The sequence below is a fragment of the Musca domestica genome, unplaced genomic scaffold (assembly GCF_030504385.1).
Source record: "Musca domestica strain aabys unplaced genomic scaffold, Musca_domestica.polishedcontigs.V.1.1 17, whole genome shotgun sequence".
NCBI classification, from domain to species: domain Eukaryota; kingdom Metazoa; phylum Arthropoda; class Insecta; order Diptera; family Muscidae; genus Musca; species Musca domestica.
In genome coordinates, this window is record NW_026712230.1 from 1150292 (window position 1) to 1168295 (window position 18004).

General features: G+C 37.8%; 1 protein-coding gene across 4 annotated transcripts in view; it reads right to left on the minus strand.

Annotated features, from left to right (window-relative positions):
- LOC131800398 (putative uncharacterized protein DDB_G0277255) overlaps positions 1–18004 on the minus strand; it is a 109877-nt gene that overhangs the window by 44402 nt on the left and 47471 nt on the right. For 2 of the 4 annotated variants that reach the window (XM_059120335.1, XM_059120334.1), the window contains exons 3-6: positions 14848–15033; positions 12846–14635; positions 8774–8912; positions 5787–6035 (exon numbers count right to left, since the gene is read on the minus strand). In XM_059120335.1, the coding sequence (XP_058976318.1) occupies positions 5787–6035; positions 8774–8912; positions 12846–14635; positions 14848–15033 (2364 nt within the window). Of the gene's footprint in view, positions 1–5786; positions 6036–8773; positions 8913–12841; positions 14636–14847; positions 15034–18004 lie in introns of those variants that run through there. The other 2 variants (XM_059120336.1, XM_059120337.1) reach the window with 2 other exon arrangements.

Sequence of the window (18004 nt, forward strand, 5' to 3'; positions counted from 1 at the left end):
TTTAACTTTGTCTTTCTGTATGTGGATATAGAGCTTTAAAATTTGGTACGATAGGTTGTATTGTATCTAGAATGGTTCACGTTTGCGTACCACCGCCATATAAGGGTACCTCCCGATAATCTGTATGTTGATCATTTTTGCCACATTTTCCATCGAATTGCTCCAAATTTGGAAGATTTAGATTTTCTGACAGGTTCTACCTTTGGTTTAAGAACCTTGTCTATATAGCTCCATTCGAAATAGATAACGATTTTTGTAATGGAATATTGTCTATATATGTTAACGTTTGGGTATAGCGCACAAATAAGGTTTCCACCCTCCTCATGGTACTTTGAAAACTGTAATTGCAAGCTCTAACCGATTTACTGGTCTTCGCAGTTTAAAGGGGAAAACGTTATAATATTGTTTTATTTTGTTTTATTCTGTTTTTTTTTTTTTGTTTTTGTAATCAGCGTAAATTTTTGAGTTAAACCATGTCCGTCCGTCTATCCGCAAAGTCCAACAAACACAACAAGTTCTCTGACAATACTTCATTTGATTTTTTTTGAATTTGTCGGCCAAATTAATTGGTTTTATTCCAAAATAAAATTTACTTTTCAAAACTTCAGAAGAAGATTGCCGTCACGTTTAGGATGTGACCTCATCGATTATTGGTCGATATCGATGACTTTGGGCATATTTTCAATAGTTACAATTATTTTTGTTTGTTATACAGATTTTAAATAACTCTATTCTATACTTTCTTCTTAAATTTTTCAGTAGCCGGAAACGGCTTGAGTTTTCTAGTCAGCTGCTACTAGAATCAATTTTGGTTCTTTTAATCGACAACTTTTTTAGATTACTGAGGTTTAAAATATGCGAACCAATGATCTTTAATATTCAAAAATTCTTAAAATTGAATTTTTTTTTAAAAACTAGAGTCAAGCCCATAATGCTAGCCCTGCAACAAAGTCAAAAGCTATAATTTTTACATTTTTTTAAATTTAATTGAATGAAGGCAAAAAATGTAGAAAATAGCATCAAATTTTAGAATAAGTTTAGATTTGTTCGAGTTGGTCACCTTTGGCATGAATTATGGCCTTTAAACGGCCAATGCCCACACGGTGCCCGAATGTTGTTCTGCGGTATTTTGGTCCATTCCCGGCGAAGCGCTTGCTTGAGGTGAACGACACTTTGGTATTTTTTAGTGCCAACATTGCTTTCCAAAATACTCCAGACACAATAGTCCAACGGACTGGTATCCGGAGATTTCGGTGGAAATGAAGCGAGGAACCTCATTTTGTAACCATTCTTGGTGGGGCGTGCTGAGTGCGATGGTGCTAGTACTGTTGGAACGTCCAAAGTCTGCGACAAAAAGGTGTGCGTGCCCAAGGCTTTAATACACCCTCCAGAATATTTTCGCGATAATATTCGACATTTATTCTGATGCCACGGTCGAAGGTGCACATTTTCAGCTGACATCTTTGGCAAGTAAACACTATCATTTTGTTTGTTTACAAACTGCTGGACAGCGAATGTTTTCTCATCGGAGAAAACCAAATTCGGCAGTTAACCACTTTCGGCCAAGCGAAGCAACTCTTTAGCTGTTATGAGTCTATTTTCTTTCTGTTGCGGTGTAAATTCTTGCACTTTTTGGAATTTTAATAGCTTTACCCGGAGCTCATTTTTCAATGGAATATTGCGATATGTTCAGCTCACGAGCCATTTTTCGGCCACTGCGACGCGGGTTTCGATCAAGTCGCTTCTTTACTTTTCGAACCATTTCTGCTGATGTTGCTGTTTTATTTTGTCCACTTTTTTGACGTCGGGCTACGCTACCAGTATCACGGTAACGAGTGATGGGACGAGACACAAAAGATTTATTCACATTTAAATGGTGGAGTGCTCTAACGATAGCCACGTGTGGTTTTCCAGCCAAATATAAAGAAATCACTCTATCACGCTTGAACTCCATCACGAATAACTTTTTTCTGGAAAATTCTCACCAAAATGCTTTTGTACGCTTGTAAACAATATAATTAGCTGTCACTGGAATAATTTTAACAGCTGTCGGACTAGTGGCTTAGAAATTACAGCAGTCTGAAGTTAGTTGCAGTTTTTTCATCTCACCCTGTATGTATAAATTTTCAAAAAATTTCCCCTTATACTCTTTCCGAGGAAAACCAATTTCATTATGCACCTGTACTTTTGTGTTTTTGAGTAATGACATGATTATGGTGCCGGTTGTTTTGCAATGTAAATTAAAAGTGGTAACATTATTCAATTTCTTGCCAAAAGCCTCAAATAATTAATGCCATTCCAGTAATGTGTCTTGTCCAATCATAGTCCGCTACACTCTTAGTTCTAGTCAACATCATGACACTATAATTATAAGGATTCCAATGACATGGAAATGAGTGGAACAACTCGCGAGCAGATGTAGACAGGCACAGATTATAGTTTGCCATGTTTTGGGGTGCAGCCTCTTGAGCAAAATTCGCAATCAATGATTGCAGACTACATCAATTAAAAGAGATCACAAAAGTGCGGTAGCACCGATTTACCGCAATAAAATTTTTGCATAACTACAACTATGGCAATTATTGCCGATGTCCATCTATTAGTTGTAACACCGGGAGAAATTCAATGCAATGGGTGTAATTTTGCAGCAGATTTTGTCTGTTAAGGGAAACGATTTGTTTTATAGACATCACCACAATATGGAGGGTATATCATGTCATTTCGAACTCAAAATATTCTTCGTAGACCCCATGAAGTAGATATATTCCTCTTCAAAACAATATTCTAAGTGGAAATTTTTTGTTCAAGTATTTAGCAGAAATAGCCATTACAAACGCGGTTTCAATCCATTATTGAAAACAAGGATGTCGACGATATAAGTACTTTTTTGCCACTAAAAACATTAATTTTGTAATTATCGGCTTTTGTGACCAAAAATATATATTTGTCCTTATTGAAAAAAAAACAAGTTATATCCTCAGCCAATGTTCGATTATTTTAATATATATTTTGACTTCTGTCGGATGTAAATAAATATGATATAAATATTGCGACTTCCTTCACTTTATATGAGATACGTGATAATTTTTAGAAAATCTTGAAATTTACGTGGGGTACCAGATATAGTCGACCAGAGTATTAAATTTTCATACTTCATCTAATGAAGATAAAAATATTGATATGGACAAGATTACAAGAAAATCGAACATTTATATCCAATTTTATGCGAAATCATAAATTCTATATTCATCTCGGGTTTCTGGTTGAGATAAATATTTAGATATAGCAAATTGTAAAGAATCGCTAACTTGTTCCGCAAGTTATCACAGATAAATGTACTGAAAATTGTGACCCTTTGTGGGTATGTGTGAAATTTGAAGAGTGTTGTATGCTTATTTCGCTTTCTTTGATCGTTTTGCCTTTCAAAATCATGAAACCTATGTTGGGGAGGTACCAGAAGAAATGGCCCGATCTCTACCATCCTTACAACAGAACTTGTGTTGATAGAAATATTGAGATGTACTAAGTCTGAATGGAATCGGATGTTAATTTCGCGTTTTATGAGCTTCATGGATATTCAAAATGTTGACCCTTTGTGGGGGAGGTACTTGATGGAGTGGACCGATATTGTCCATTTTTGTACCAGAAATAGCACTGATGCAAATATTAGGATTTTCGTAAATTGACAGTTAAACAGCAAGCAAAGCAAAGGATTTTATAACCATTCAAGACGGAGAGAAACTCGATGAAATGGGAATAATTTTGTTTCAGATTTTGTCTGTTAGCGAATATGTTGTTTTTTTAGACATCATCACAAGATGGAGGGTATATAATGCAAATTCGACTTCGAAACATTCTTTGGAGACCCAATGAAGTATCTACATTCTTCATCGAATCCATATTCAAAGTGAAAATATTTTTTTAAGTATTTAATGCATAACGTTGTATTTAACTTTGGACATTCCAATGTTTGAGTGCCCAAGGCTTTATTACACTCTCCAGAATATTTTCGCGATTATACTCGGCATTTATTCTGATGCCATGGTCGATTAATACGAGCGGAGAGCGACCATCGGCTGTTATGGTGGCGCATACCATCACCATGGCCGGCGTTTGAGTTCTGGTGGCCAACCGAAGGTGAACATTTTCAGCTGACCTCTTTGGCAAGTAAACACGATAATTTTGTTTGTTTAAAAACTGCGGGACAACGAATGTTTTCTCATCGGAGAGAACCAAATTCGGCAGTTCACCACTTTCGGCCAAGCGATGTAACTCATTAGCTCTTTTTAGTCTATTTTCTTCCTGTTGCGGTGTAAGTTCTTGCACTTTTTATAACCTCCACCATACATAGTATGGAGGGTATATAACGTTCGTCATTCCTTTTGTAACTCATCGAAATAATAAGTTTAGACCTAACAATGTATATATATTCTTGATCAGCGTACAATTCTAAGACAATTTAGCCCCGTCTGTTGTAATCACGCTACAGTCAAAAATAATTAAGGTAGATAGCTAGAATTTTGCACAGATCTGTCATTTGTCTGCAGGGAGGTCAAGTTCGAAGATGGGCTATATCGGTACACGATATCGTATAGCCCCTATATAATGGTACCCCCGTAGTTCCCCCATTAAACGGCACCTTCCGATATTCGGTATTTTGAAGATTTTAACCACATATTTCAATGAAATTGTCTGAAATTCCACACTAGAAGTTTCTTGTGAGTACTTTATCCCCTAGAAGCGAGTTGTCTATGTAGGTCCACGATATGATATATCCCCCATATAAAAGTTCCTCCCGATATTCGTTATTTTGATGATTTTTGCGACTTTATTCTCCGGAATTGCTTCAAATTTCGTATATAAAGTTCGGAACAGTTACTACAGCCTATGACATAAATTACTTACGCAGGAACATGTATAGCCCCCATATAACGGTTTTTATTTGACCTTTTTTTTTGAAGTTTCTTCCAAATGGTGGAGTGTATAAAAAGTTCGGCCCGGCAGCTTCTTTTTTACTTGTTGGAATTTCAATGGCTTTACCTCGAGCTCATTTTTCAATATTTGCAGAATGGAATATTGCGATATGTTCATCTCACGAGCCATTTTTCGGCCACTGCGACGCGGGTTTCGATAAAGTCGCTTCTTTACTTTTCGAACCATTTCTGCTGATGTTGTTGTTTTCTTCCGTCCACTTCCTTGACGTCGGGCTACGCCAGTATCCGACGGGCTACCAGTATCACGATAAGGAGCGATGGTACGAGACACAAAAGATTTATTCACAGAGTGCTTTAACGATAGCCCCTTGCAGTTTTTTTTTTTTTTTTTTTGAATTCCATCACAAATAACACGAATAACTTGAATTCCATCACGAATAACGAATAACAGTTGTAGACATGTCTTCCATGTAGCGGTAACACCTAACCATACTAGAAACTATCTCCATTACCAAATAGTTGATTTCCGATCTAATTTTTGGCAATCGCAACTAGTTTGAAATCAACCTATTAACGAATGACTTTAAAAGACCATTTCACCCAACCAATAGGTCTTCAAATAATGAAAAATGCCTTACTTTTCACATCTGATTCGAAAATTTCACTACTCTGTTAACGGGAAATGAACACAGTTACTCCATTACTTCAATCGTCTACATTGTTCATGTTTTCTCAGTGTACGACGTACGTTTTCGAGCTGTATTTATCAACACCAAACAGCTTAAAAAATAACAAAATACAAATACTTCGGCAAAGCCAGTTGATTGCTTGTTCTATCTCTAATTTACTTACCTCGACATGGTCCCGGATATGCAACACCAATTGATCGACCAATTTTGCAAATTATACGATTTATCTCGCACATGCTTTTGTATGTCTTGCCATCAGCGCCACAAACGGCTCTGGTCGCATCCACTACATCATTGTCATTATCATAATCGTCCAGTGGGCATTCGATTTTACATGCTATGCAGTGCGGCATGGTGTACTGATCCTCGACACAAGTAAGTCCTTCCAAGCACTTGACTCCATTGCAAGTAGCTGCACGAGGCAATAGAAATGGGGTAGGGTAGGGAGAGGAGTGAAGAGAAGAAACGCAAATACATGGAAAAATTAATAAATGGTATAATTTACGACATGCACCGAAGAAAGTCGACTGATTGTTGTTTGTGAACATTTGAGATGGCCCCCAGACCATTAGACACTAACGAACGATCGTTCGATCGATCCACTCGAATCGCCTGGCAACCAACCAACCCCAGACCACTGGATTGTCATTACCTGCCATTTGCTGCAAATATGTTTAACAAATAACAGAAAATATTTACAGCCAATAAACAGTCAAATTTATCATTTAATGTGGCATTGGCATGTAAGCCTTGGCGCCACGAATGACAGCATCCGAAATGGCGACGATTTTTTTGGTTGGTCTTGCAGGGAATTTGTTGGTGAATTCAATGGCATAGCAACAGGCCAAATGAGCAGGTGATGCTGCCATATTTTTGGACATAAATTTAATGTTTGTTTGTTAACTCTCTTGGTCGTATGGTCGCAGTGGATTTATGTACTTTATGGAAAATCGTTTTTAGACATGGTGTTTTATTCGGAGTTGATTTGGCCCTGTCCGTCCGTTTATCTAGTGCGTTCGATAACTCTCGTATGTAGTATCCAATTTGGTCCAAACTTTGCAATGCGTATTAATTTTACCAAACTTAGATCGGATTTTGAGATGAGCAATGTCGGTCCACTCATAACATACGTCTAACCAAAAATTTAAAGTGTTCTTAAATATAACATCTCGTATTAAACGAACAATGTACCTAATATAGTTCAATCTTTGCATGTTGCAATCTTTATATCAAATTTAGGTCAGAAATGTGTATAGATAATATTGACCCACTCTTTCCCGTGATCAATCGATCAAAATTTTCATAAACATATATCATAAAAAGCGATGGAAGTGCGCCAATATCGATCTACTCCTTACGGTACCTCCACCACAAAGACGTACCTTTATAAAATATAAAATCAATACTCCCCTTTCTTCTGCGATACTTCGCCCACCCATCAAAAGTTTCCTTAACTAAATAATGGGGTTCCTTGTTAATTTTTGGCGGTCGTAACAACTTTCGAATCAACTTTTCTTACAAGGGTATATCACCCGAAATTTGTGGAGGTAATTTTGTGCTCCATTTTTTGGTACCGATTTATACTCTCCACCGTACATAGTATGGAGGGTATATTAAGTTCGTCATTCCGTTTGTAACTCAATCGAATAATAATAATTATATATATTTTCTTGATCTTGATTATAAGACGATTTAGCCATGTCCGTCTGTTCGTTTGTTGTAATCGCGCTAGAGTAAAAACGAATGAAGATAGGTAGGTAAAACTTTGCACAGATCATTCTTTTGTCCGCAGTCAGGTCATATTCGAAGATGGGCTATATCGGTCCACAATATCGCATAGCCCCCATGTAACGGTACCCCCAACATTCTATATTTTTATGATTGTAGCCAAATGTTTCAATGAAATTGAATTGAAAATCCACAAAAGGAGTATCTTCTGAGCACTTTACACCCTGGAAGAGTATTATCTATATAGGTCCACGACATCGTATATCCCCCATACAACGGTAAATCCCTATATTCTGCATTGTGACGATTTCAGCTACATTTTTCAATGGAATTGTCTGAAAATCCATACTAGAAATTCTTTCTAAGCACTTTAGCCCCTGAAAGAGAAATGTCTATATAAGTCCACGATACCGCATAGCCCACATACAACACTAATTCACCGGAGTTGTTTTAAATTTCGTAATTAGAATTCTTAATGGGTACTACAGCCTATGACATAAAATTTTCTATGCAGGCTCAGGTCTTCGTATAGGCCCCATTTATCAGTACCTCCCTATATTCGGTATTTTGAGGACTTTAGATAAAATATTCACCGGATTTTTTCAAGTTTCATATTTGAATATTGTAATAGTTTATAACAAAAGCTGCCTATGCAGGCCCACTTCTTCGTATAGACCCCAATATAACGGCTACATTCGGTATTTTTAAAATGTTAACAGAATTTTTTAACAGATTTTATTTTAATATTTCAATTTCCAAATTCGTCCCAAAGTTCGGCCCGACCGAACTTACTGCGTTTTTACTTGTTTATATTTCCTGCTGCTAATATTAAACTCGTAATCGTCTGTACTGCAGTTAAACACCCTTTGCCACTGTTAAACACGTGAACGATCGTATCTGGTATAAAAACTACATCAGCAACCCATCGAATTTTATGTTTTTTTTTATTTTATGTCGTTTGCCGATACCAAATTTCTAACTTGCAAAATAAGGTTTTGCAGTCGAATTCGCACACTTCTTGCCGTTTTACTCATTACTTGGTAATGATGAAAATAAGTTCCTTTGCTTTGTATTGTTAAGGTATAACCCACTGTTTTCAATCTAATGTCAATGGAGGATATAGTTTGTTTACATTTCGGGCTTATTCATCTCATTAGCTTTCAAATTTTAGTTGGACACGAAAATATACCTACATCTTCATATTCTGAAGGTATATATCAGCTTCTTAAACGACTTATATTTTCCAACGTAATTTCAGCTAATACTGTTATTATAGGACCCCACATAATGTGGCTGTTTAGATTTAATATATTTTATTATATGCCTAATTTGAGGTTAAAATATTAAAAAATTTCGACTTGGTTGACCTGCACGCCAACATATAGTTGTTTTAGGACCTCAAATAAATATAGGAATACTTACTTTTACAATGACCGCGATAGGCAACTTGCAGCAAATGATTATCCGTACGACAAGCACGTTTCCGCAATTGGCATTCGGTGTTGTAGGTTCGTCCATCCGTACCACAAACAGGGTTGATCGATCTTATATTGTCTGTAATCTTGTTTGAGTTGGGAAGAAATTGAAAAAATAACAAAGATAGGTATTAAGTGATATGTCACACGGATTTTAATCGAAACAAAGTTACAATTAAGAAATGTATAATACCCTTAACCAAAAGATGGATGGATGGTATATTAAAATTGTCATTCGTTGTTAACATATGGTTCTAAAGTAAATTCCAATAAGTTTTATTATTGTAAGATTTAATTTACTGCTAAACTGTGAGGTATCAAATATGAGGTGTGTTCACTTAGTTCTTTCCCCAGTTGCGGAAACATAATTTTGAGATGATTTTGTTGTAAGGGCATCACAACGGCATAGTTAAAACTTAGGTAAGGTTAGGTTGAAAGGAGGGGCGAAAATCGCCTAATGTCCTGGTGGACATACACTTAAGCCAGTATAGGCCTGTTGTACTCTTTAGACTAAAGTTATTGAAAGATGACCGGCGGTTTACAGTTTATTATGTTAGGAATTCAGTTGCTTAATAAAATTCCTTAACTATTTTTCTTTTTTTTTCATTTACCATAATCTGATTAATTTCTGGTATAGAGTCGTTTCCTAAGAATTAGGATCTGATATTTGCAAACAATTGTCATTCACAGAGAAAACGATCACAGGTTTCATAATCTTCCCGCATGTCCCACATGTCCTGCATATGCTGCTATCTGCACATACTATCTTGTACAAATTAGCTTGTAGGCCCAGGTGCCCCATAAGGATACTCTAGTAATTTCTTCTCTTCATTGGGGTCTCCCCACAGGATTTTTATGGTTTTCCTAAAGGTATGTTGGCGTTTTTTGCATATGTCTTTTACGCTAGATGTGGCGCATAAAGCGACATTGCATTGTCCAAGTTTGCGGTTGCTAATTCCCTGCCTGTTTTGGCGAGAGAGATCACTATCTCGTTATCTCCAATCCTCGCTCAACCTACTGCCCTATATAATGCGTACCGAGCTGATGATATGCCACGTGGTCTTTATTTAACCACTCGTCCGTAGGCTTGATTCCATATCTGAATGTCTTTTGGGTCTACATATAAAATTATTGTCCTTATTGCACCGCCAATGCTTAAGCTGCACATTCTTTAGACTTTCTGTAATATTTTTGTATTACATTTTTTATCCATAGCTGTTCAACAGACTACTGATGCGTATGGAAGAACAGGTCAATGTGCCATCTTTGGATTGAACACCCATTTTAAACCTACAACCATTTTTCACGTTGTCCAGTATCTGTGAGGTTTATTAGTTTTTTCTTGATTGTGGTCTCTCCAATTATGATTCCTATCTATCCAGATATTTAACCTTATTGGATATGTTGATGATCTTGTTCAGGAAGACTGGTTCATCGAGTCCTTAATGGCAGTAACCCACAGGAGAGATGATAAAATCCAACCTGTGAAGTTCCCTGATGAACTTTGTCCCTTATGTTAACGTCATATATTCCACAACTTATCTATCTATTTCTTAGCATATGGCTATGGATACCCTGAGCACTAGTGGCATATTGAAAAAAATGATAATAATAAAGTATTTCTTATCTTCCCCATTTCTGTGTTTAATTATTAAACTTTAATATCTAAATATGTAAATTCTATGCCTACTATCTTAGGAAACCTTTTTGTGATATTGTCGATCTTTACGCTTCTATAATAACAATATAAACGTATAAAGGATGGCTCAATCCCTCGATTTGAGGGATTTTTTAATATTTTCTCTAGATTTTTCCAAGCATAAGCTTTTTGCAAAATTATTCTCAGGTCATTTTTATACGAATGAATCCACTCCATTCGACCACTTTTGCATTTGCGGTTTATAATGGAACTCGTTCGAATTTTGAATCTAGATTTGTTAACTTTTTATATTTTTTTAGCTTGTTACCCAATAGATGAACTCATTGGCCCTCTCCACTTGTCGTATTTTATTATTATATTAGCTGAACCCGGTACGGTTGTCGTTCGGATTTATTGATTTCATAGCAAATTGTAAGCGTGCAGAAAACTGCATCTTTCGAAGTTGAGTGGCATATCTAATTAGAGATTTCGAGGTAGCGACATACTTCCCCGTAATAATCGTGTTCTCTATTAACTTGTGAAGTTTTTTACTTTTAGCCTAAAATCATTGCAAAGGCCTTGTTTTATTAATAAATCCTAATCTGAACCGATTTCAATATAATTTGACAAAATTTACTGTTTAACCAAATTCCGTCACACCATCCATATTTCATTGAAATTGGTGCGTCAAATATGTGAAATCGGCCGAGAATATATATCCAAATCCTAACCGATTTCTAATTAATTTGGCCAATTTATTATTGTAACCAATTTCAGTCAAATATTCTGAATTTCATTGGAATCGGTCATGTATATCGTGTATGGTGTACATAACATACATGAAATCGGCAGAAATATATTAAATTATGTAAAATCGGCCGGAAATATATATGGGATCTATATCCAAATCTGAACCGATTTCAATATAATATAATTAACAAATTTATTTTCTGATCAAAATCCCGCCACACATTCCAAATTTTATTGGAATCGAGCACACACAGCGTGTTTAATGCATCAAATACATGAAATCGGCCGAAAATATGTATGGGAGCTATATCCAAATCTGAACCGATTTCAATATAATTTCGCAAATTTATTTTTGTTCCAAATTCCGTTATGCATTCCAAATTTGGAGACAAATTTGGAGATCCATCAATAGATATGTGCATATAAAACCTAAATTTTTGTGAGGTACCTCCGATTCTGACGATATATCTATCAAGTGGAATTTAATAAATGTATATAGCCTATGTTACTTTCAGGCGCTGTTGTAGTATACAGGAAACTCTTTTCAGCGGTTTTCGAGTCCATAAATTACAAACAAACATACAGACAATTTCCTATTATAGATATAGAAGAAAGAAGATGCCATGTGACAACAGAGGGTATATACGGCTAAAACGTGTTTCATCGATATAGCGGGTTTAGACCCTAGTTCTCTTTGGGAGAAATCCGTTTCAGAACTTTTAGAGTCGACCTAGGTTTGTCCGTCCGTTCGTCTGTCTGTCTGGTGGGTGCGCACCATAACACTCGAATGGTGTATCCGATTTGGTGTACACTTGGTACATCGTAATATTATTGTCAAACTTAGATCGAGTTCGGAGATGGGCAACATAGAGATGGGTCCACTCCATCTGGCACTTCCCCCACAAAAGACCAAAGTTTTCAAAGGAAATAAGAAAGAGAAATTTTTGTCACTGCTAGGTCATTTGCAAAAATGGACAATATTGGTCCTCTCCACAAAGTACCTCCCTCACAAAGAGACGAAATTTGATATAATTTTAACTCTTATAAAATGTGAAGTAAGAGTCCGGTTGTATTCAAATTTTACACTATCAACAAAAGTTTATTACACAAGATCAAGTGTGAAAATGCGATATATCGGTCCACTTCTTTTGGTACCTCCCCCACAAAAGGGTCAAAGTTTTTTATTAACCAAAGCGATCATTAAATGCGAATTGATATTTCTACTAAAACTTGATCTGGTGTGAGTATGGAATATATAGAATCGCTCCTTCTGATACCACCCCCAAAAAGGGGTCAAAAGCTTAAATAATCATAACGCAAGTCAATATATATGTAAACAAACAGACATTGGCCGAGGGTATACATTTGCCGGCTAACCCGATTGATAGTTTTTGATTTGTTTTTTCTTCACTTGCCGGGCACACTCTGTGGCCACGTTACTCATTACTTATTTATGATAGAATGAGTGCTTTTGCTATGTATTTTTTGAGAATAATCCATTATTTTCAAACTACTTGTATTCGTATCGTACAACTCCCTTGTTTTTGCTGGGTTATTTGTCCTTTGAGTTTTGGGTCAATCGGTGTGAGCTCAAATTATATTTTTTTCTTTGGTTTTTCTATTTACCTACCGTTATTGCATGGCTATTTTTCGGAAATCCATGCAAATCGAACTGATCCACATAACTGTCGAACGAGGCCGAATCGAAATTATGCGATGTTAAAATCGTGTTATCGTTGTCGTCGCTGAAGCCATTGAATGTGGCCTGAGTTTTCCCCCCACGATCGTAGTGTGGATGAGTTGCTCCTTCGCCTCTAACGTTGTCCATGTATGAGAAGGCTGACGAGGAGGATGTGGAAGCGGCTGCAGCCGGCATTGTTACAAGTGTTGTCTGCATGTATGGATGGGTTGATGCTGCTGCTTCCTCAGAGCCAGGCGATGGCAGTGCTTGTGCCCTCGACGAGGATGCTGAAGTGGGTAATAGTAATGAGGATGACGCAGCGAGTTTACTTCCGTGATTTGCCAAATGACTTTGATCTGAGGCACCAACAGACAGTGTGGAATTTACGGGAGTGGTCGTTAACAATTCCGACTGTTGTGGCGTTGTGCTGGCCGAAGATGTTGCAGATATGGTGCCAGAGGGTAGCACTTTGTTGGCAATGCTGGCAGTGGCGGCGGTGGTGGTGGTGTTGCCATAGTCCTGGTGATTCTTTGGAGTATTTTGTACATTGGAATGGTTGGCTTTGTTGTGTTGTCTGTTGTGTTTGCGTCTGCCAAAACCCGAATTTTGCTGACGATTGTTGTGATGATTGTTCTGGTGGTGATGCTGATGATGATGTTGGTCACGGCGATCGTCATAATGCCGCTGTTTCTGCTGTTGTTGTTTGTGTTTGTGCTGCTGCTGGTGGTGATGACGATTGCTGTTGTCGTTGCGATGACGATGATGATGATATTTTGGAGCATTCTCAGCATGTTGGCCATTTTGGTGAGGTCGTCTAACGTGGCTGTTGTTGTTGTTATTATCGTTGCTGCTGCTGGAGTACTGATCTCGTTGTTGTGTTTTGGTTGTTTGTTGCAAATCATGATTATTTTTGTTGGTTTTGGACTTGTGTCTAGACATGGACTGGTTCCGAAATCTCGTTGTTGCATCATCATCGTCGTTGTCGTTGTCGCTGTCGTCGGAGTGGTTTTCGTCGTTGTGGTTGTTGTTGCTGCTGAAGCCGCTGTTGAAAATTATGGGCCTGCTCCGGCCTCCGCCATCACCACCACCACCGCCGCCGTCCTCGTCATCGTAGTCATCTTCTTCTTCCTCATATTCCTCGGAGAGATCAGTGTCCTCGTGCTGACCATTTGCTTTGTGGTTGTTGTTGCTGTTGCTATTGCTGTTCTTGTTGCCCTGTCTGGCATATGTGGTTCTTACATTGCTAAAAAGTTGTATCCGTCTAGTGGTGGGCTTTTCCGTATGCTCGACATTGGCTGTTATCAGAAGTCTGCGATTGCCTTTGGGCTGCTGGTTTTTTCTTCGTGGCGGCGTTGGCGGTGGTGCCTCCTGTTGGTGGGTATAGTCGTGTTGCATGTGTATGTGAATAAATTTTCTTTGGTTTTGTTTTTCCGAACCTAAGTTTGCATTTGTAATTTCACTACTTAAACTATGGGTGTCGCGTGCCTGTCGCGACCTCTCCTCCCGACGTAACGTCCGCGCGTCCACCTTTGCGAACACCACGCCACTACCATCGCTGGCAGCACCACCACCGCCAGCATTTTTAGAAAACAGGCTGTGGTGCTGCTGCTGGAGTTGTTGTTCGCGTTGCAAGCGCCTTCGTCTTGCTGCTCCACATTCAGGCGCGCAAACGCACTTCGGCCGACCCTTGCGTTTGACGCATTTCTTGGTTGGTCCGCATTTGACGTTGCGACAACTTTCTGAAATGAAAAACAAAAAACAGACAGACAAACACATGAAATGAAATTAGTGGCAGATGAGTCCGGCCGTTGGTTGCCTTGTAAGTCGTCAGTCGTCTAATGGCCGAGTTCGTTTTCTGTTTCTTTAGTTTTTTCTTCACTTTTACAGATTCCAATCAAGTGTCTGTGCGATTACTTATTAGCATTTATTATTTTGTTTATTTGGTAGCTACCTAAGCACGGTGTGCATTCCATGCCGCCTCCAATCGCCGTCGCAAAAAAGTACTCGACATTTGTCGGCTCACGATCGGTGTAGGCGAATTCTTGATTGGCGCCACAGCAGTCACTCTTACTGACGTTGAACGAGAAGATTTCGTTGCATTTGCCATTGCCTAAGACCGTCTGCCAGCAGGCTCCAGCTGAAAATAGCATCCATGGAAGAATAAGAAAAAAATGAAAATATTAAAGCATTAGATTTATGCACCTAAACATACGAACATACTTTTAATACTTTTAATGTTCAATTACACACAGCATTCGCACACAAACTCACAGACATACATACACACACGAAATTCCATACACCCATAAAAGTACTTTCCTAACCAAATGGAAATGGGTGAATTTAATTTGTCATGGCCATTAGTGGCTTAATGTTCATTCCAGTGACATGATCTTAAATTAAGTTGCCACTTGTCGGAAGGCGATGGGATTTTATTTTAGTTTCGCAAAGAATCCATTTCAATTCGAATAAAAGATTAATGATGAAGTTGTCATCCTGGTAATGGACCGAGGATTGGAGCTACAATTATGCGCCCTGTTGTTAGGCCAATGGAATACAAGGAATTAAGTTCTGATGTTGATAATGTAAAAACTTAGAGATATATTGAGGAGACATTTTTGTCGATTTTCATTATCCAAATATGCAAAACTGAGTCATACAATTATTGGCTGACAAAATGTATCAAAAACAGCAATGTTCGAGCCCAACTTTATGATTGCCGGATAGAACAAAAGAAAATGCAAAAGAAAATTCCGGTGGAAAATGTCGCTAAAATTAAAAAATCCCTATATCAGGTGTTACAGTAATATGTACGAAAACTTGGACCTGTGCACTTAATCATCTCCAGAGAATGTGTTCCCTGTTACGAACTCCAAATACAAAGTCAAAAATAATTCTGTAAATAATGTAGCTAAAATCATACCGAATATTGGGAGGCACTGCTATATTCGATAGACGGTGTTTAGAAAATTTCGAAAAACTTTGCCAATTCCTATCACAACGAAAAGAAGGCATAAGTTGGTAGAAGGGATACGGAGAGTATATTGGGCAGCAGTTTTTTGCATTTTCAGTCAAATGATCGCATAGTGCTGAAGTAATATTTAATACGAGCTTCCTAGACTGGCAAATCTAATTGATAATTTCATCGCCTCATTTAAAGCAAAGGAAAAAAATTAACTTTGTTTTAATTCATTTTTTATCCTCCACCATTCTATGGAGGGTGTATTAACTTTGTCATTCCGTTTGTAACTCCTCAAAATATTCACAATAGACCCTAAAAAGTTTATATATTTTGGATCAGCATAAAATTCTAAGACGATCTAGCGATGTCTGTCTGTTGTAATCACGCTATCTTTCGAACGAATTGAAATAGAAGGATAACAGGCAGGTTAAGTTCGTAAATGGGCCATGTCGGTCAACGTTTTCGTATAGCACCCATATAACGGTACCTCCAGATATTCGGTATTTTCATGATTTCAGCAACATTATTCGCCTAAATTGTTTCAAATTTCGTACTCGAATATCCTAATGGGTACTACAACCTATGACAAAAGACCTCTCGATATTCAGTATTTTAATAATTTTTGCCACATTTTTCAATGAAATTGTCAAAATTTGAAGAATTCAAAAAAAAAAAAAAAAAAAAACAAATCGAAAACTACCACTTAAATGAAAATCGTCATATGGGGGCTATACGAAGACGTGGACCTGCATACGAAATTTTTTGCCATAATACCGAATATCGAGAGGTTCCGTTTTATGGGGGTAATACGAAGACGTGGACCTGCACATTACCTGGACATTACGAACTTTAAGTGTGGAATTTGGAATAATTCCGGTAAATTATGTCGCTGAAAATACCGAATATCGGGAAGTACCGTTATGTGGGGGCTATACGAAGATTTTGTCATAGGTTGTAGTACCCATTAGGATCTTCGAGTACGAAATTTGAAACGATTCCGGCGAATAATGATGCTGAAATCATGAAAATACCGAAAATCTGGAGGTACCGTTACATGGGGGCTATAGAAAGCTTGGACCTGCATACAAAAATTTTTGTCATAGACTGTAGTACTCATTACGAACCTCAAATACGAAATTTGAAATAATTCCGGTAAATAATGTCGCTTAAAACATGAAAATACCGGATATCGGGAGGTACCAATTAGTATTCATTAAAATACTGAATATCGATAGGTTCCGTTATAGAGGGGATATACGATATCGTGGACCTATATAGACAATTCCCTTTCAGGGGTAAAGTACTAAAAAGTAACTCCTTGTGTGGATTTTCGGACCATTCTATTGGAAAATGTGGTTAAAATCATCAGAATACCTTATAGCGGATGGTACCGAGCTATACGATATCATGGACCCATATAGACCATCTTCGAACTTGATCTGTCTGCAGACAAAATACTGATGTGTGCAACATTTCAGCTTCCTAGCTTTAAATATTTTGGAAATAGCATCAAATTTTAGAATAAGTTTAGATTTGTTCGAATTGTTCACCTTTGGCACGAAGTATAGCCTTCAAACGGCCAATGAAACCGTTACATGTTGCCCGGCGAAGCTCTTGCTTGAGGTGATCGACATTTTGCTATTTTTTAGTGCCTTGCTTTTCAAAATACTCCAGACACAATAGTCCAAGATTTTGGTCCGGAGATTTTGGTGGCCATTGTGCGCTGGAAATGAAGCGAGGAACCTCACTTTGTAACCATTCTTGGGTGGCGCGTGCTGAGTGCGATGGTGCTGAGTCCTGTTGGAATATCCAAGGTCTGCAGCCAAAATGTTTGCGTGCCCAAGGCTTTAATACACCCTCCAGAATATTTTCGCGATAATATTCGGCATTTATTCTGATGCAACGGTCGATTAATATGAGCGGGGAGCCACCATCGGCCGTTATGGCGGCCCACACCATCACCATGGCCGGCGCTTGAGTCCTGGTGGCCATCCGAAGGTGCACATTTTCAGCTGACCTCTTTGGCGAGTAAACACGATCATATTGTTTGTTTAAAACTACTGGACAACGAATGGCTTTACCCCCAGCTCATTTTTCAATTTTTTCCGAATGGAATATTGCGATATGTTCATCTCACGAGCCATTT